Source organism: Chiloscyllium punctatum, chromosome 49 (assembly GCF_047496795.1).
Source record: "Chiloscyllium punctatum isolate Juve2018m chromosome 49, sChiPun1.3, whole genome shotgun sequence".
NCBI lineage: Eukaryota > Metazoa > Chordata > Chondrichthyes > Orectolobiformes > Hemiscylliidae > Chiloscyllium > Chiloscyllium punctatum.
In genome coordinates, this window is record NC_092787.1 from 44508624 (window position 1) to 44529979 (window position 21356).

The 21356-nt window shown below is 42.0% G+C and overlaps 1 protein-coding gene across 2 annotated transcripts in view; it reads right to left on the reverse strand.

Annotated features, from left to right (window-relative positions):
• Nucleotides 1-2107: 2107 nt before the first annotated feature.
• Nucleotides 2108-21356, reverse strand: part of LOC140469661 (uncharacterized) — a 57499-nt gene continuing 38250 nt past the window's right edge. For both annotated transcript variants that reach the window (XM_072566381.1, XM_072566380.1), the window contains exons 9-13: nt 18593-18692; nt 12912-13057; nt 5917-6025; nt 3675-4268; nt 2108-3581 (exon numbers count right to left, since the gene is read on the reverse strand). In XM_072566381.1, coding sequence (XP_072422482.1) covers nt 2662-3581; nt 3675-4268; nt 5917-6025; nt 12912-13057; nt 18593-18692 — 1869 coding nt within the window. In that variant the 3' untranslated portion in view covers nt 2108-2661. The remainder of the gene's footprint in view (nt 3582-3674; nt 4269-5916; nt 6026-12911; nt 13058-18592; nt 18693-21356) is intronic.

Genomic DNA, 21356 nt, shown 5'->3' on the forward strand with positions numbered 1-21356 from the left:
AGACCAAGATAATGTTCTGAGGATCTGTGTTCAAATCCTGCCACTGCATATGATGGAATTTGAGTTCAATAAATATATGGAATTAAAAATATAATGGTGACCGTGAATCCATTGTCGATTGTTGGGGAAAAAACCCAACTGGTTCACTGATGTCCTCTAGGAAAGGAAACTGCCTGGTCTGACCTACATGTGACGTGGCTACATGGTTGACTCTTAACAGCCCTCTGAGCAATTAGGGATGGGTAATAAATGCTGCCTAGCCAACAACGCCCTCATGCTGTGAATGAATAACGAAAAAAAAATTACCAATGTTCCCTACTACAAACTGCATACATTGACCGGCATCTCCAAAACCTGATATTTAATACCTCTACTGGCCACCCTTCCACAAAGGCTTGGTTCTTCCACACTCAGTAAAGTTGCACTCATCCAAATCATTGTTGCCTGTACATTAATGCACCAAAGTCTGCTAGTGCTATTTAGTACAGTTTACAGAAGGTGAAGCTGGAATTTCTGCAGAAACATCAATGAATATTGAGCCAGGATGAACATTAACCATGACAGTGACAAGTGCTTGAGATAAGTATATTAATGATTTGGATGAGGGAACCGGGGGCATTCTAGTGAAGTTTGCTGATGATACGAAGTTAGGTGGACAGGCAGGTAGTACTGAGGAAGTGGGGAGGCTACAGAAGGATCTAGACAGGTTGGGAGAGTGGTCCAGGAAATGGCTGATGGAATTTAACGTGAGCAAGTGCGAGGTCTTGCACTTTGGCAAAAAGAATAAAAGCATGGACTACTTTCTAAATTGTGAGAAAATTAATAAAGCCAAAGCACAAAGGGATCTGGGAGTGCTAGTCGAGGATTCTCTAAAGGTAAACATGCAGGTTGAGTCTGTGATTAAGAAAGCGAATGCAATGTTGTCTCTTATCTCAAGAGGGTTGGAATATAAAAGCAGAGATGTACTACTAAGACTTTATAAAGCTCTGGTTAGGCCCCATTTGGAGTACTGTGTCCAGTTTTGGTCCCCACACCTCAGGAAGGACATACTGGCACTGGAACGTGTCCAGCGGAGATTCACACGGATGATCCCTGGAATGACAGGTCTAGCATATGAGGAACGGCTGAGGATACTGGGATTGTATTCGTTGGAGTTTAGAAGATTAAGGGGAGACTTAATAGAGACGTACAAAATAATACATGGCTTGGAAAAGGTGGATGCTAGGAAATTGTTTCCGTTAGACGAGGAGACTAGGACCCGTGGACACAGCCTTAGAATTAGAGGGGGTCATTTCAGAACAGAAATGCGGAGACATTTCTTCAGCCAGAGAGTGGTGGGCCTGTGGAATTCATTGCCACGGAGTGCAGTGGAAGCCGGGATGCTAAATGTCTTCAAGGCCGAGATTGATAGATTCTTGTTGTCTAGAGGAATTAAGGGCTAGGGGGAGAACGCTGGTAAATGGAGCTGAAATGCGCATCAGCCATGATTGAATGGCGGAGTGGACTCGATGGGCCGAATGGCCTTACTTCCACTCCTATGTCAAATGGTCTTATGGTCTTATAACTGCATAGTCCACTGCATTGCTGTTCAAAGCCATCACATTAAATACCAGTAAGTAAACTTAAAATAATATCCATGTTTATTTGTATTCCAATATTTTTACAAACAAAAGTAATTGTGTTACAGAGAACTGTGAAATTATCATAACAGGGAAGCAAACACATTGAAATCATGTGTTCTGGGAAAGGCAATCTCTGTCTTGTCTCTTGGCAGTGATCTTAGTGTCACAGTGATCATTGACCTCTTAGTTGATCTTGACATATCTTAGCAAGCTGTTTGATAGTACCAAAAAGTAGTTCAAAAATTGGGTCATAGCCTCCTTCTCAACAGTAACTGGGATAAGCAATTAATGTCAGGCATGCCAGTGATGCACACATCCTGAGAATTCACTTCAAAATAATTTTTACAAATATAAAATGTAAAAATGTGACATGTTTGCACATAGCCTTTTCTGCTAAGCAGCTGAGATGCTGAGAAATCTGCAGTGAGAAACAGACTGAAGGTAGATCAATAAAGACAGATTATTACAAGATAAAGTGCAGACAATATAACATCAAAGCAATGAAGAATCAGTAGAGACTGAGGAATTAAAAAAGAGGAACCACAAAGAGAAAACATAAATATAAATGTAATATTTGATGATATTTGTTCTCACAATGATAACACAGCAATATAGGCACAGAACATATTTAATCCCATAAGGAAAAGAAGTTATGCAAGCAAAGGGGAAACTAATTTGTAGACAGAACCTCTGATCATGATACAGATGTTACTACTATTTGAAGTATTTTTCTGGTCCAGAAGGGATGCTTTTCTGGAATTGGAATCCACATGGCTGAGACTACTTTCAATATCTGGGTGAAATGCTTCTGACTTATGAAAACCTGAATTGGACAATGGATAGCAGGAATATTTCATTCTTCAGTGTTAATGTGGTCCACCTTGACCAACATAACAATTTGCCAGTAACTTTACACCGTTCCAAATCATGAGTATCACCAGCATCACAAAAGTCTTCACGTTTGATATCATTAAAAGAGACAGCAAAAAAGTGAGAGAAGAAACAATTTTAACTGATAATTTTCCACGCATCCCTGATGCTAAATCTCTGCACCTCTTAGATCCATCTCTCCAACATGTGAGGATATGCCTTCACTGGAAGCTGGAGAATCTTGTTCAACTCTTGTGGTTATGTCAGTGCTGTTCTGACGGTCTTCAGACCTTTCGGAATTTCGGTGATCTAGGTTCAGAACATTATTTTCACTGGCAGTACTGAGATCTTCCTGTCCATTTCTTCCAGTAACTTGACTGATTTCATCACCAGACTGTATCTGTTCGGCAGTCAGAGATCCCATTTCTGTGATAGTACTGGGAGAACCCTGGTAACTTCTTTCAGGAACTGAAAGGTTGTTTTCAGAGAGTATCTGTCCCATTATTGATGACCCCATTTCAGGTGTTCTGGGAATACCCTGGTAACTTCTTTCAGCAACTGAAAGATTGCTGTTCAATAGTTTCTGTCCCACTACTGATGACCCCATTTCTGTGATAGTACTAGGAGTACCCTGGTAACTTCCTTCAGCAAACGAAAGACTGTTTTCAGACAGTATCTGTCCCACTATTGGTGGCCCCATTTCAGTGGTAGTACTGGGGGTACCCTGGTAACTTCCTTCAGCAACTGAATGGCTGTTTTCAAATAGTATTTGTTCCACTGTTGGTGACCCCATTTCAGTGGCAGTACTGGGAGTATTCTGATAACTTCTTTCAGTAATTGAAAGACTGCTTTCCAATAGTTTCAGTCCCATTATTGATGATCCCATTTCAGGTGTTCTGGGAATACCTTGGTAACTTCCTTCAGCAAATAAAAGACTGTTTTCAGATAGTTTCAGTCCCATTATTGATAACTCCATTTCAGATGTTCTGGGAATACCCTGGTAACTTCCTTCAGCAAATAAAAGACTGTTTTCAGATAGTATCTGTCCCATTGTTGGTGATCCCATTTCAGTGGTAGTACTGGGAGTACCTTGGTAACTTCCCTCAGCAACTAAATGGCTGGTATCAAATGGTATCTGTTCAACTGTTGGCGACCCCATTTCAGTGGTAGTACTGGGAGTACCCTGGTAATGTCCTTCAGCACCTGAAAAGCTGTTTTCAGATAGTATCTGTCCTACTGTTGGTGATCCCATTTCAGTGGTAGTACTGGGAGTGCCCTGGTAACTTACTTCAGCAACTGAACGGCTGGTATCAGATAGTATCTGTCTCACTGTTGGTGACCCCATTTCAGTGGTAGTACTGGGAGTACCCTGGTAATGTCCTTCAGCACCATAAAAGCTGTTTTCAGATAGTATCTGTCCTACTGTTGGTGACCCCATTTCAGTGGTAGTACTGGGAGTACCCTGGTAACTTACTTCAGCAACTGAACGGCTGGTATCAGATAGTATCTGTCCCACTGTTGGTGACCCCACTTCAGTGGTAGTACTGGGGAAATCCTGGGAGTTCCTTTCAGCAACTGAAAGGCTGGTTTCAGAGGGTTTGTTTTCCACAGTCGGAGACTCCATTTCAGTGGTCGTACTGGAAACAACCTGGTGAATTCTCTCAGCAACTGAAAGACTGGTTTCAGAGCCTTTTTGTTCCACAATCGGAGACCCCATTTCAGTGGTGCTACACAGAGGTTGCTCATCAATCTGCTTTTCAATTTGCACTTCATCTCCTGGGTGACAGTAAAGAGAAAACAGGTGAAGGATTACTCTGCAACTTATTGCTCAGGGAATCCAATCATAGGTTGTTCTATTACATATTACTGACTTAGACATTAAACTGTCTTTTAGGAGCTCAAATATCTGAGAGTTCCCTCATAGAACATTGATTCATGCAGCACAGAGGATGCCATTTAGCATGTTGTACCTGTGCTGGCACTTTGAAAGAGCTAACCAATTAATCCAACGCCCCTAGACAACTTCTTAGCCTTGTCAATTTTTTTTCCTCTTCAAGTATTTCTCCAACTGTTTGGAAAATTATTACTGAATCTTTTTCCACCATCTGGCCAAATTTCCTTTGATTATCTTCTGTGAAACACTTTGAGATAGTTTGCCATGTTCAAGGTCTATTTGTCACATTAAATTGCTGCACTGTGACGCACTCATTTCCTACAGAGTACTATGTAATGTTGAATTCAGGCCCATTGGGATTCCAAGACCATTAGAAACTAGAGTGGAATTGTGTACAGAACAGCTAGCAAACAGGACTTTCATCTCATCAGTGGGCTACAGTCACATCTGGGACTCGGGTGCAAAGTACTATTTTTCCTGGTATAATAGCTCCTTTTTGGCCTGCATGTCAAAGACATTCTAGGTTACAATGTGCAACACCTTGCTTGATATGTGAAACCTTCAGGATTTTCCCATTTCTCCGATCCAGTCCCTGCTGTTATGATCTAGTTGTGTTTTAGAGATATTAGTGATGCTTCAGAATCTGAAGTGAAATCCGAATCTGTTGCTTTTAAGTTAAACCGTTGGTTGTTTGGTTTTCCCACCACAGACTGTGCTGTGGGAGGTTTCTCGGGCTGACTGACAATCATGTTGCCAGCCTCATCAACATTGTTCTAAAGACCCTGGGAATTACTGGCTGATCTCTTGAATGCTACTGCAAGGGACCCAGTGGAAAAATAACTATGGTGTTCAAAAAAGATTTCTGTCCCTTTGCACTGATAGTTGTAAAAATGCTAGAGGTTGGGGATTAGGGGAAAGGACAGTTGACTGGATTTGGTACTTGGAGTTTGGGCAAAATATGAGGGAATCAATACACTCACCTGTATTTGAGAATCTTACTTGCATCAAAATCTACAAAACCATTGTCTAATTTGCATATTTTCTGCTTTTATTTCATAATTTGGGTATTTGAGGCATTTTGAAAGTCAGTCAGATAGAGTCACAGTCACAGAGATGGAAACAGACTCTTTGGTCCAACTCATCCATGCAGACCAGATATCCTAACCCAAACTAGTGCCATCTGCCAGCACTTGGCCCATATCCCTCTAAACCCCTCCTATTCATATACCCATCCAGATGCCTTTTAAATGTTGCAATTGTACCAGCCTCCACCACTTCCTCTGGCACCTTATTCCTCACCCACACCACCCTCTGTGTGAAAAAGTTGCCCCTTAGGTCCGTTTTATATCTTTCCTCTCTCATCCTAAACCAATGCCCTGTTTTATGTTTTGGCTAAAAGGCAAACCAGTTCCTCCTAGGTTCATGTTGCTAGAATACATGCTGATGGTGGGGGTCACAGCATCACCTACACAACCTTTTGGAATGTAACATTTGCTCTTTTACTATAAGTTTAGTGATGTTGTCACTCACCTGGCTTTATTAGTTTACTGCTTGGGAATTTTCTCTCTACGTCAGTCTCCGCTGTAATCTGGTTATCCACAGCAGTTGATAAACTGCCCTGCATTTCGGTAATCATTTCCTGTAGCAAGAAAGAGCAGTCAGGCAGTGAGAGCTAGGGATGCAGTCAGTCAGGGTCCAGTGTTCTATTTGATGTGCAGCTTTGAATAGAAGATAGCTGGCAATGTGGCTAAGATATATGTAGGCAGGAACAGATATTCAATATATCACTCACAGCTTTCTATTCCCTTAACTCATTTTCTCTTCTCAATTCACACCCTTATCTTTCTAACTGGGGCCCACATTGTCCTTGGCAACTCTACTTAGAAACATCAAAGATAGGAGCAGGAGGAGGCCATTCGGTCTTTGAGCCTGCTCCACCATTCATGTCCGATCGTCCAACTCAATAGCATAATCCCGTTTTCTCCCCATAACCTTTCACCCCATTCACCCCAAGTGCTATATCTAGCTACCTCTTGAATAAATTCAATATTTTGACATCAACTACTTTCTTTGGTAATAAATTCCATAGGCTCAACACTCTTTGGGTGAAGAAACGTCTTATCATCTCCATCTCAAAAGATCAAGCCCAAATCCTCAGAATGTGACCACTGGTTCTGGACACACCCGGCATCAGGAACATCCTCGCTGCCTTGTCTAGTCCTGTTAGAATTTTATAAGTCTCTATGAGATACTCCCCAGTCATCTGAACTCCAGCGAAAACAATCGTATCCTTGTCAATCTCTCTTTGTACATCAGTCCTACCATTCCCAGAATCAGCCTGGTAAATCTTTGCTGCACTCCCTCAAGAGCATCCTTCCTTAGAAAAGGAGAAAAAACTGCACGCATTGTTTTGGGTGTGGCCTCACCAAGGCCCTGTATAACTACAACAACACATTTCTGCTCCTATATTCGAAATCTCTCACAATGAAGGCCAACATACCATTTGCTTTCTTCACCCCTGCGCCTGGTGCACAAGGACACCCAGGTTCAGCTGCACACTCCCCTCTTCCAATTTACAGCCATTTAGGTAGCAATCTGCCTTCATGCTTTTGCTTCCAAAGTGAGTAACCTCACTTATGCAAGCTCTACTGCATCTGCTATTGCTTTGCACACTCACCCAACTTTCTCTCAAGGATTATGTACCAGGAGAATGTTCTGGAAATAAACCCAGAGGGTCACTTTTTCAGAGAGACTGTAAGAAATAAGTGCAGAATTTGTCCATTGAGCTTGCTCTGCCACGCATCATTGCTGATCTGTTTGTGGCTTCAAATCCACTTTACTACTTACCCCAATGACCGTTGACTTTCTTGTCAATCAGAAATCCTTACAACTCAGACTGCATATATTTAGTAGCCCAGTCTCCATTGTTCGATAGAGAAGAGAATTCCAAACATTAACCAACCCTTGAGAGAAGAAATTCCTCTTCATCTCCATTCACATGTCTTGAAACTGTGGCCCCTGGATGGAGATTCCTCCATGAGAGGAAATATCCTTTCAACATCTACCCTGTCATGTTTCCTCAGAAATTTTTCATGTTTCAATGAGACCACCTCTCATTGTTCTAAACTCAGGCCTGAACCTGCTCAACCTTTCCTCATAGGACAAAGCCCACTTATTAGGAACCAGTGAGTTGAACCTTCTCTGAATTATCTCCAATCCTTCATTTAAACCTGTATGTAGTGCTCCAGATGCAACTTCGTCAAATATCCTGTATTGTTACAGCAAGACCTTCCTATTATACTCCATTTTCCTTGTAATAAAAAAAAACTAGCTAGTGGCAATCACTTTCAGTGAATTAATGTTTAAAAAAGTCATCTTGTCTTTCTAATTACTTGCCACACCTTGCATGCTGACATTTTATAATTCATGGACAAGGACACCTAAGTCCTCTGCACCACAGCGTTTTTTCAACCTTTCCATTTCAGTAGTATTCTATTTTTCTACTCTTCCTGCCAAAGTGGTCCTTACTTTATGCCTCCAAATGTCCATTTTTTTGCCCACACACTAAGCCAGTTTATATCCCTTTGCAAATTATTTTATCCTTTTGTGAGATATTGTATTTTAGGTTATCTTTACTAACTCACTCACAAGCTCGCTATAACCATTAATACCAGGTTCCTGTTCATTCATTCATAACCCTTTACTAACCCATTATTTACTATAACGTGGTTTCATTCATTCATTCATAAAACCGCTGTTCTGTAGTATATTTTACTAGCCAAATTTAAAACAACCCCTTCAAACCTCATTACTGCATTTTCACACCTTATCAGCTCTTGTTAGAATCAGTGTTTACCTCTGAATAAGTGTAACATACAGAACAACACCATGGACCAGATCTAAAAGTTGAAGTTCTAAATTGGAGGAAAGCTAATTTTGACGGTATCAGGCAAGAACTTTCAAAAGCTGATTGGGGGCAGATTTTCGCAGGTAAAGGGACGGCTGGAAAATGGGAAGCCTTAAGAAATGATATTACAAGAGTTCAGAGACAGTATATTCCAGTTAGAGTGAAAGGAAAGGCTGGTAGTTGTAGGAAATGCTGGATGACTGGAGAAATTGAGGGTTTGATTAAGAAAAAGGAAGAAGCATATGTCAAGTATAGACAGGATGGATTGAGTGAATCCTTAGAAGAGTATAAAGGAAGTAGGAGTGTACTTAAGAGGGAAATCAGGAGGGCAAAAAGGGGGCATGAGATGGCTTTGGCAAATAGGGTTAAGGAGAATCCAAAGGGTTTTTACAAATACAATAAGGACAAAAGGGTAACTAGGGAGAGAATGGGGCCCCTCAAAGATCTGCAAGGCAGCCTTTGTGTGAAGCTGCAGGAGATGGGGGAGATATTAAACGAGTATTTTGCATCAGTGCTAACTGCGGAAAAGGACATGGAAGATATTGAATGTAGGGAAATAGATGGTGACGTCTTGAAAAATGTCCATATTACAGAGGAGGAAGTGCTGGATGGCTTGAAACACATAAGAGTGGATAAATCATCAAGACCTGATCAGGTGTACCTTAGAACTCTGTGGGAAGCAAGGGAAGTGATTGATGGGCCTCTTGCTGAGATATTTGTATCATCGATAGTCACAGATAAGGTGCTGGAAGACTGGAGGTTGGCTAACATGGTGCCACTATTCAAGAAAGGTGATCAGGACAAGCCAGGGAACTATAAACCGGTGACCCTGATGTCGGTGGTCGGCAACTTGTTGGATGGAATCCTAAGGGACAGGATGTACATGTATTTGGAAAGGCGGGGACTGTTAAAAGATAGTCAACAGGGCTTTGTGTTTGAGAAATCATGTCTCACAAACTTGATTGAGTTTTTTGAAGAAGTAACAAAGTGGATTGATGAGGGCAGAGTGGTAGATGTGATCTATTTGGACTTCAGTAAGGCGTTCGACCCCATTCCCCATGGGAGACTGTTTAGCAAGGTAGATGTCATGCAATACAGGGAGAACTAGCCATTTGGATAGAGAACTCGCTCAAAGGTAGAAGACAGAGGGTAGTGGTGGATGTTTGTTTTTCAGACTGCAGGCCTATAACCAGTGGAGTGCCACAAGGATCGTTACTGGGACCACTACTTTTCGATGACTTTGATGTGAGCACAAGAGGTATAGTTAGTATTTTGCTGATGACACCAAAATTTAAGGTGTAGTGGACAGCGAAGAAGGTTACCTCAGATTGCAATGGGAGCTTGATCAGGTGGGCCAATGGGATGAGGAGTGGCAGATGGAGTTTACTTTAGATAAATGCGAGGTGCTGCATTTTGGAAAGGCAAATCAGGGCAGGACTTATACACTTAATGGTAAGGTCCTAGGGAGTGTTACTGAACAAAGAGACCTTGGAGTTCAGGTTCATAGTTCCTTGAAAGTAGAGTCGCAGGTGGATATGATAGTGAAGAAGGCGTTTGGTATGCTTTCCTTTATTAGTCAGAGTATCAAGTACAGGAGTTGGAAGGTCATTTTGAGGCTAAACAGGACATTGGTTAGGCCAGTTTAGAATATTGCGGGCATTTCTGGTCTCCTCCCTATCGGAAGGATGTTGTGAAACTTGAAAGGGTTCAGAAAAGATTTACAAGGATGTTGCCAGGTTGGAGGACTTGTGCTATAGGGAGAGGTTGAATAGGCTGGGGCTGTTTTTCCTGGAGCGTAGGAGGCTGAGGGGTGAACTTATAGAGGTTTATAAAATCATGAGTGGCATGGATAGGGTAAATAGACAAAGTCTTTTCCCTGGGGTGGATAGTCCAGAACTAGAGGACATAAGTTTAGGGTGAGGGGGCAACTTTTTCACACAGTGGGTGGTGCGTGTGTGGAATGTGAGGAAGTGGTGGAGGCTAGTATAATTGCAACATTTAAAAAGCATCTGGATAGGTATATGAAAAGGAAGGGTTTGGAGGAATATGGTGCTGGCAGTTAGGACTAGATTGGGTTGTGATATCTGGTCGGCATGGACCGAAGGGTCTGTTTCTGTGCTGTATATCTCTATGCTCTCTCTGGATGGCACAGTGGCTCAGTGGTTAGCACTGCTGCCTCACAGTGCCAGGGACCTGAGTTCGATTCCAGCCTTGGGTGACTGTCTGTGTGGAGTTTGCACGTTTTCCCTGTGTCTGCATGGGTTTCCTCTGCGTACTCCGGTTTCCTCCCATGATCCAAAAATGTGCTGGTTGGGTGAAATGGCAATGCTAAATTGCCCATAATGTTCAAGGGTGTGTAGGTTAGGTGCATTAGTTAGGAGTAAATGTAGAATAATAGGGTTGGGGATGGGGTCTGGGTGGGTTACTCTCAGAGGGTTGGTGTTGACTTGTTGGCCTGTTTCCACACTGTAGGGATTCTCTGATCTCCATTAAGTCTTCACGGAACATTATAATATTAATCAACCCTTACTAACCATATCCAGGACCTGAAAAAATTCCCCAATTACTAAGTGTCTGTTAAATACCTTTTAACTGGGCCATAAATCCTTTAAGAAACTAACTGACAAAACAGCACTTCCATCAAATTGTATGAATGAATGAAACTCACACCGGCAAATAGTAAACAATAGTAAAACCAGCTGCAGTAATCAGTTTAATATCCTTTATTCTTTTATTAAGTATAGGTACAATTTCTAACTTATTTAGAGCATATATAGACCTAGCATTTTGCTAACATTTACTAATTTAAAAGACAAAAGGACTAATACCTCCTAATTATGCAAACAGACTGGACAGACACCCTTAATCCCATCAGAAGTAGCATCCAGTATTTAGCACGTGTTAACCCATCTCCTGTCTCCCAGGACAGAAGCCCTTCAAACCTTTATGTACTATAGATAAAATGATGTAACACCATAGCAATGGAATTTAATATATGTAAGAACTATGTATAAAGGAGGTTTTGTAAGAACTGTATTTTGGGATTCTATTGCCACCTTGAACTTGTGCTGAGCTACTGAATACAAGAGACTATTTTCACCACTCAGCAATTCCGGTTGTTATTTGAACACAATCCCACAATCCTCACAGCTTGCTTTTCTACCCATTTTTGTAATAAAGCAATTTTGGCTACTATTCAGTTATAGAGTCATAGTCTTGAACATCACAGAAGCAGACCCTCCTGTCCAACTTGTCCATGCCAACCAGATATCTTAAATTAATCTAGTCCCATTTGCCAGAATTTGGCCCAAATCCCTCTAAACCCTTCCTATTCATATACCCGTCCAGATGCCTTTTAAATGTTGTAATTATGTTAGCCTCCACCAGTTGCTCTGGCAATTCATTACACACACACCATCCTCTGTGTGGAAAAAGTTGCCTGTTAGGTCCCTTATAAATCTTTTCCCTCTCACCTTAAAGCTATGCCCTCTAGTTTTGGATTCCCCTACCCTCGGAAGGAAGACCTTGGCTATTCACCCTATCCATGCCCCTCAGGATTTTATAAACCTCTATATGGTCACCACTCGACATCTGAAGCTCCAGGGGAAATTGTCCCAGCCTATTCAGCCTCTCCCTATAGCTGAAACCCTCCAACCCAGGCAACATCCTTGTAAATCCTTTTTGTATCCTTTCAAGTTTCACAACATCTTTCCTATAGCAAGGAGATGAGAATTGAACACAGTATTCCAAAAATGACCTAACCAATGTCCTGTATATCTGCAACATGACTTTTCATTCCTACATTCGGAGCATTAACCGATAAAAGCAGTTGGGTCCGTTCATCCAAGGCATTAATGTGGAGTTCTCAAAATGAAGTCTATGGAACTCCATTAAGTAATGTTTGCCATCCTGAAAATAGCCTTTTTATCCTAGCACTCCGTTTTCTTTTATTTAGCCAGTGCTTCAACTATGCTAGTATATCAACCCTGAGGCAATAAGATTGCAGTGATACCTTACATGGAACCTTATGGAATACATTTTGGAAATCTAATGCATCATGTCTGCTGGTTCCATCCAGTCACCCTGCTTATTACATCCTCAAAGACTGGAATACATTTGTAAACATGATTTCTCTTTCACAAAATCATGTTGGCTATGCATGTGATTGTATCATGATTTTCTAAATGTCTGCTTCTACCTCATCATTAATAAAGGATGCTAACATTTTCCTGATAACCACTGTTAGACTGACTGGCCTGTAGTACCCTGCTTTCTGTCCTCTTCCTTTCTTGAACAGAGGTATTACGTTTGTGGTTTCCAATCCACTGGCACCTTTCCAGAATCTGTATAATCATGGAAGATTGCAACCAATGCATTCACTCCTCTGTAGCCACTGCTTTTAAAACCCTAAAATGCTGGCCATCAGTTCCAGGAGACTTGTCATGATGGCTGTGGCAACATTGCTTAGCCACACACTACCTTAAGTAAAACACCCTTTATGCATAATGCAGGTAAATGTATATCATGTGTATATCTCCTTTGTAACTATTTGATTATGAGGGAATGCCATGATTGATCTGGACCTGAGTTTTGAGTGACAAGGGAATGAAGAACTCACCGGTATAACGTCAGTGCACTGTCTGTTGTCATCTAGGTTTGAATAGTAAGTTGAAATATTCCTCAAATCTCTTTGAAATAATTCAGGGTATTGCTCCATCCATTCACCTTCCATGGAGGAGATCGGAGTAGGCCGGCACTCAGATCCTGCACACACACATAATGGAAAGCTTTTAAATATTTTTTTTTAAAACTGCATGTGAGACACTGCATATTCTTTGCTCTGAGAGACATTTAGAATAGAGTATATTCATGCTGATTCTGTCTCCACAAATGTTGTCTCGTCAAGAGGAAGAAGAAGGAAGCTTACTTGAGGTTGAGGAAGCAAGGCTCAGACAAAGGTCTAGAGGGTTACAAGGCAGCCAGGAAGGAACTGAATAAGGGACTTCGGAGAGCTGGAAGGGTGCATGAAAAAGCCTTGGCAAGTAGGATTAAGGAAAACCCCAAGGTGTTCTGCACTTACGTGAGGAACAAGAGAATAGCCAGAGTGAGGGTAGGGCACATCAGGGATAGTGGAGGGAACTTGTGCCTGGAGTCAGAGGAGGTAGGGAAGATCCTTAATGAATACTTTGCTTCAGTATTCACTATTGAGAGGGACCTTGTTGTTTGTGAGGACAGCATGAAACAGGCTGATATGCTTGAACAGGTTGATGTGAAGAAGCAGGATGTGCTGATAATGTTGAAAAACGAGGATAGATAAGTCCCCAGGGCCAGATGGAATGTACCCAAGGTTAGTACAGGAAGCAACAGAGGAGATTGCTGTGCCTTAATGATAATCTTTGCATCTTCAATGTTCGCTGCAGTAGTACCAGATGATTAGTAGGTCAGAAATGCTTTTCCCTTGTTCAAGAAAGGGTTAACCCTTGGAATTACTGACTAGTTAGTCTTACATCAATGGTGGGCAAATTATTAGAGAGGATCCTGAGAAAAAGGGTTCATGATTATTTGGAAAATCAGAGTTTGCTTAGAGATAGTCAGCAGGCTTTGTGAGGGGCAGGTCATGCTTCATAAGCCTTATTGAACTCTTTAATGATGCGAAAAAACACATTAGTGAAGGTAGAGCAGTGGATGTGGTATACATTGATTTTATCAAGTCATTTGATAAGGTTCCCCATGGTAGGCTCATTCAGAATGTAAGGAGGCATAGGAAGCAGGGAAAGTTGGCTATTTGGATCCAGAATTTGCTGGCCCATAGAAAACAGAGAATCACAGAATCCCTGTAGTGTGGAAACAGGCCCTTTGGCCCAACAAGTCTACACCAACTCTCTGAAGAATAACCCAGACCCATTCCCTTCCCCTAATATCCAATATTTACCCTTGACTAATGCACCTAACCTATGCATCCCTGAACACTATGGGCAAATTAGCATGGACAATTCACCTAAACACACCTTTGGGAGGAAACCGGAGCAGCCAGAGTAAACCCACGTAGACATGTGGAGAATGTGCAAACTCCACACAGACAGTCGTCTGAGGCTGGAATTGAATCCAGGTCCCTGGCACTGTGAGGCAGGAATGCTAATCACTGAGCCACTGTGCCGGTAGTAGATGGGAAGTATTCAGTCTGGAGCTCGGTGACTAGTGGTATTTCGCAGGGATCTGTTCTGGGATCTCTGCTCTTTGTGATTTTTATAAATGACTTGGATGAGTAAGTAGAAGGGTGAGTTAGTAGGTTTGCCGATGACACAAAGGTTGGTGGAGTTGTGGATAGTGTGGAGGGCTGTTGTAGATTGCAACGGGATATTGACAGGATGCAGAGCTGGGCTGAGAAGTGGCAGATGGACTTCAACCTGGAAAAGTGTAAAGTGATTCATTTTGGAAGGTCAAATTTGAATTACAGGGTAAATGGAAGGATTCTTGGCAGTGTGGAGGAACAGAGGGATCTTGGGATCCACACGTGTAGATCTGTCAAGATTTCCACCGAATTTGATAGAGTTGTTAAGAAGGTGTATGATGTGTTGGATTTCATTAGCAGGGGAATTGAATTTAAGAGCCACAAAGTTATGCTGCAGCTTAATAAAGCCCTGTTTAGTCCACACTTGGAATATTATGTTCAGTTCTGGTCACCTCATTATAGGAAAGATGTGAAAGGTTTAGAGAGGGTGTAGAGGAGATTTACCAGGATGCTGCTTGGACTGGAGGGCATGGCTAACTTATGAAAAAAAGTTGAGGGAGCTGGGCTTTTCTCATTAGAGTGAAGAAGAATGAGAGATGACTTGATAGAGGTGCACAAAATGATGAGAGACATAGAGTGGATAGCCAGTCACTTGTTCCAAGGACAGAAATGTCTATTATGAAGGAGCATAATTTTAAGATGATTGGAGGAAGGTTTAGGGGAGATGTCAATTGCCCTGATATTAGGCATGGTACATTGGCAAGACCGAGCAGACGCTACGACAATGGATGAATGGACACTGTGCAGTGATCACCAGACAGGGATGTGCCCTCTTAGTCGGGGAACACTTCAGTGATCAGATACGTTCAGTCTCAGACCTTTGGGTGACCACCCTCCAAGGTGGACTTTGTGACAAGCAGCAACACAGAGTGGCTGAGCAGAAGCTGATAGCAAAGTTTGGTACCCATGGGATGGCCTTAAACAGGCCCTTGGCTTCATGTGACACTACAGGTTACCCCATGCATGATACATTCACTCTTTCTCACACACACACTCTCCTACATATTCACACACCCATGCAAACCCTCCCTCATATACAAGCCCTGTCTCATATGCACACACATACACCCCCCACACTCACCAACACACACACCCTCTCACACATATCCCATCGTGCACGTGTGCACACACACACACTTAGCCAAGCTTAGACACACACTATATCATGTGCAATCACACCCACACGCACACACTCATGTTCACACTCAATCTGTCGCTCCTCCAAGTGCACACATATAAGCTTATTGGGTGAATTTGTTTTTGCAGAATTACATTTTATTTTGCTCAAAAACTGCATGAATCCATGTAAAACTTTGTAAAACTATACAGAGGGTTTGTCAGTCTGACATAGCATTGGGACACAGACAGACTTCACACCTATTGTTCAAAAAGCTGAGCTATCTTGAAAATGTAATTTAAAAGAAGTTCTGGGATTTACATACCAAAGAACAGAAATCGGCATATCCCATTATAAAAGATGGAAGTTTTAATCTCAGATTATTTACTGTATCACATCTCCATGACACTGGACTCCTTTGGCTATAAATTCTGTGAGCATGATCTTAACCTCCACAACCACCTGATGAAGGAGAGGCACTCCGAAAGCTAGTGCTTCCAAATAAACCTGTTGGACTATAACCTGGCGTTGTGTGATTTGTAACTTTGTGTCATGTGGTTTATTTTAACATCACAGGTACAGACTCCATGATTTCCTGTCCTGCCACTGCTGGCATCATCAGGGAAACAACTGGGTTGGCAGGACCTGGGAATTTTCTGATGAGCTGAATGTCCAATTCAAAACCATGGCCAGTGGTGTGAAGACACAGAAAGTCCACATCTTTCCAAAGAATATTCTGAGCTAATGACCATTACCCTCTGCCGTCCTCTCCTGATATGTTTGTGTCAATGAGAACCTTCCAGGAGGAGCCGGCTGCTTCAGGAATCATGTCTATGGAACAAAGCTTGGATGTGAACATAGGAGGTATGGTTATTAAGTTTGCAGATGACACCAAAACTGGTGGTGTAGTGGACAGTGAAAAATGTTATCTCAGAGTACAATGGGATCTTGATCAGATGGGCTGGTGGGATGAGGAGTGGCAGATGGAATTGAAATTAGATAAATGTGAGGTGCTGCATTTTGGAAAGGCAAATCAGGCCAGGACTTATAACTTAATGGTAAGGTCCTGAGGAGTGTTGCTGAACAGAGGGACCTTGGAGTGCAGGTTCATTGTTTCTTGAAAGTGGAGTTGCAGGTAGATAGGATGAAGAAGAAGGCGTTTGATATGCTTGCCTTTATTGGTTAGTGTATTGAGTATAGGAGTTGGAGGTCATGTGCGGCTGTACAGGACATTGGTTAGGCCACTTTTGGAATATTGCGTGCAATTCTGGTCTCCCTCCTATAGGAAAGATGTTCTGAAACTTGAAAGGGTTCAGAAAAGGTTTACAAGGATGTTGCCAGGGTTGGAGGGTTTGAGCTACAGGGAGAGGCTGAATATGCTGGGGATGTTTTCCCTGAAGTGTTGGTGGCTGAGGGTGACCTTTATAGAGGTTTATAAAATCATGTGGGGCAGAGATAGAGTAAATAGGCAAGGTCCTTTCCCTGGATGGGTGAGTCCAGAACTAGACGGCATAGGGTGAGAGTGAAAAAATGTAAAAGGAACCTAAGGGGCAACATTTTCACGCAAAGGGTGGTGCGTGTGTGAGCTGCCAGAGGAAAGTTGGTACAATTACAATATTAAAAGACATCTGGATGGGTATATGAATAGGAGGGGTTTAAATGGATATGCACCAAGTGCTGACAAATGGGGAGAGATTTTTTCGGGATATCTGGTCAGCAGGGGATGAGGTGGACCGACTGGGGAGATAGCCAAGTCAGTTTCCCTGCTGTACATCGCTATGACTCTTAAGTACCATAACCAGCCATACAGTGTGTAAAGCTCCCTAGCCTTTGACTTGTGGAACCTCACTCCTCTCAATATCATTCAAAGATATGTAAACAATGATGAGAAGGAAGGACAATTATACATTATATATAAAAGTCCAAAATATCATGGAAGACAGGAGGAAGCTATTGATCCCGTTCTACCTGGGCTTTTGGAAAGATCCAACCAATTAGTTCCTCTCTCCTGCTGTTTTCTCAAAGCTCCTGAATTTTAGATTAAATATTGAATCGGAAATGACTGTTTAATCTGCAGCCATTCAAGCACTGGATTCTGAATCCTAACAAATCACTGCATAAAAGTAATTACCCTCATTTTCCCTGTGGTCCTTTTTCCAATTCCTTTGTTTCTTTCTTCTGGTTACAGCCCACTTACTGGTGCAAACAATTTCTTTTCATCTTCTCAAAATTTTCTTTGTTTTGAGTGCCTCTATTACATTTTCTTCCTGCTCTTAAAAACAGTCCCAACTTCAGAATTGTCTCCATATAACTGCATCCTCTCAGACTTGGTACCATTCTTGTAAAGTTCTCTTTGATGTTTTTTTGTCAAAGTATATTGCCTAAAACCAAACACCATTCTCAGCTGAGGCTTTCCCATTGATTTTTGAAAGTTTGACAATCACTACACCTCATGAAATAAATCAATGTGGGAAATATTTTGTAGGAATTTGGAGGCATTCACTTTTCTTCTCTATCTTTCATCCTACCACTTGCCTTCAAAGTTTCTTCCAAACTTTCATCAGGAAATGCCAAATAAATGCAGGGTAGGATTGACTGGTACAAGGGGGTCATAGTTTTAAGATATTAGGAGAAAGGTTTAGAGGAGACATCAGAGGTCGGTTCTTTACACAGAGAGTTGTGAATGCATGAAATGCGTTGCCAGCGGTGGTGGTGGAAGCAGAGACATTAGGGACATTTAAGTGACTGCTGGACATGCACATGGATAGCAGTGAGTTGGGTGCATAGCTTAAGTTATTATATTTTACATTAAGATTAAACCTCGGCACAACATCGTGAGCCAAAGGGTCTTTTCTGTGCTGTACTTTTCTATGTTCTAACAAAGTTATACCTGTGACTGCCTTGTGGGAAGTAAAAAGATTCTTATCCAAGTACTTGTGATGCTTCAAAATCTCCATCTGAACGATGTTCATCCTCTTGCCAATCAAAAACTGAAAGAAAACATGGAGATATGAGGCATTGTAATAATGATAGAATCCCTACAGTCTGGAATCAGGCTATTCAGCCCATTGAGTCCACACTGATTGTCGAAAGAACATCCCACCCAGACCCGTACTATGACTGTAATCCTGCATTTCCCATGGCTAACCCACCTAGCCTGCACCTCTCTGGAGGCTATGCGCAATTTAGTGAGGCCAATCCACCTAACCTGTGCATCTTTGGACTGTGGGGGGAAACCAGAGCAGATGGAGGAAACCCACACAGACACGGGGAGAATGTGCAAACTCTACACAGACAGTTGCCTAAGGGTGGAATTGAACTTGGGTCCTTAGCACTGTGAGACAGCGGTGCTAACCACTGAGGCACCGTGCCATAATAAGACCTGGTGTGACTAGGCTAAGATAGTGAACTGACCACCAGACGTTCAGTTTCTCCTGTCACCTCAATTTTTAAAACCAAACTCCCTCTCATTTTACTCTAAACTAGAAGCAAAATACTGCAAATGCTAGAGACTTGCAATAAAGATAGAAAGTGCTGGAAACATGCAGTATGTGCCAATCATATCAGATTCAAAATGTTAACTTTGCTTATCTCCAAAGATGATGCCAGACTTGCTGAAACTTTCCAGTGTTTTCTGTTTTTATTCATGGTTTTTCACTCCTGCTCTCATGGTGCTGACTTGGCTATCTCCCCCGTCACTTGTCAACAGTTCATTTAATGTGAGGGTGAGAGTAAAAAGACAACTAACCATCTGAATTCATATGTCATTACTTCCAGCATGATTTGTTCACACTAATATAATACTATGTTACTATTACAGTATAGCAAGTATAGTCCTTCCATGGTGGGTGATCTTTCCCACCTTATCTAGCCCCGCCCTGGCCTGAAGCTTTATCTAAATTTAGATTCAATGCACTTAACTAATGCAACAAGCATGGTATTTCTGTCACAGATAAACAGAGAACTTATATCAAAGTTCAGCAGGTAATAGGGAAGGCACATATTAGTTTTATTTCAAAGGGAATGGAATATTTTTTAAAAAGCATACAATGTGGTGAAGATTAGTGGGAAGCCAGAGGATTAGGAAGTCTTTACAAACTAGCAAAAGACAACTAAAATATGAGAGTACGCTAGCTAGCAACATAAAAGACAATTGGAGGATTTTTTTTAATGTATAAAATAAGAGTGGATATTGGATCTCTGGAAAATGAGGTTGGAGAAGTAATAATGGGAACAAAGAACTGACAGAGGAACTGAATAGGTATTTTTCATCAGTTTTCTTGGTGGAAGTCACCTCTCAACCTTCTTCTCTCTAACAAAAACAGCCTCAAGTCCCTCAGCCTTTCCTTATTAGACCTTCCCTCCATACCAGGCAACATCCTAGTAAATCTCCTCTGCACCCTTTCCAAAGCTTCCACATCCTTCTTATAATGCGGTGACCAGAACTGTACACAATACTCCAAGTGCAGCCGCAACAGAGTTTTGTACAGCTGTAGCATAACCTCACGGTTCCGGAACTCGATCACTCTATTTATAAAAGCTAAAACACTGTATTGCCTTCTTAACAACCCTGTCAATCTGGGTGGCAACTTTCAAGGATCTGTGTACCTGGACACCGAGATCTCTCTGCTCATCTACACTACCAAGAATCTTATCATTAGCCCAGTACTTTGCATTCCGGTTACTCCGACCAAAGTGAATCACCTCACACTTGTCCATTTGCCACCTCTCAGCCCAGCTCTGCAGCTTATATATGAGGATGTGCCCTCAGGTCCTAGTCTCTCCAATTAGTGGAAACATCTTCTCCACAACTGGTCTATCTAGGCATCAGTGTTATGTAAGTATCAATCAGATTCTCTCACCATCTTTCTAAACCCAGAGTACAGACCCAGAGTCCTCAACCACTCTTCATATGACAACCCCTGGATCATTTTTGGTAGAAACTTCCTCTGGAACTCCATCAACACCAGCACATCCTTTCTTAGACGCATCACCCAAAACTGATCACAATGCTCCAGATGTAGTCTGACCAGAGCCTTATACTGCCTCAGCAGTACAATTCTGCTCCTGTATTCTGGCCCGCTTGAAATGAATGCTAACAGTGCATTTACCTTACTGCCAACTGAACCTGATGTTATCCTTAAGAGTCCTGAACTAGGACTCCCAAGTTCCTTTGCCTTTTGATTTTCAAAGCCTTTCCCCATTTAGAAAATAGTATACACCTCTATTCTTACCAAAGTGCTTAACCTCACACTTCCCCCATTGTATTCCACCTGCCACTTCTTTGCCCACTCTTCTAGCCTGTCTAAGTCCTTCTGCAGCCTCTGTACTTCCTCAACACTACCTGTCCCTCCTTTTACCTTTATATCATCTGCAAACTTGCAACAGTGGCCTCAGTTCCTTCATGTTTATAATATGAATTATTGTGATCCCGAAAAAGACTTCTGCAAAATTCTACTAGTCACCTGCTGCCATCCTGAAAAAGATCCCTTCATCCCCACTCTCTGCCTTTAGTCATTCAGCCAATCCTCTATTCACACCAGTGCCTTTCTCCCAACACCATAGTCTCTTATTTTATTTAGCAGCCTCCAGGACAGCACCTTGTCTAAGGCCTTCTGGAAATCCAAAAAGATCATGTCCAATGGCTCTCCTTT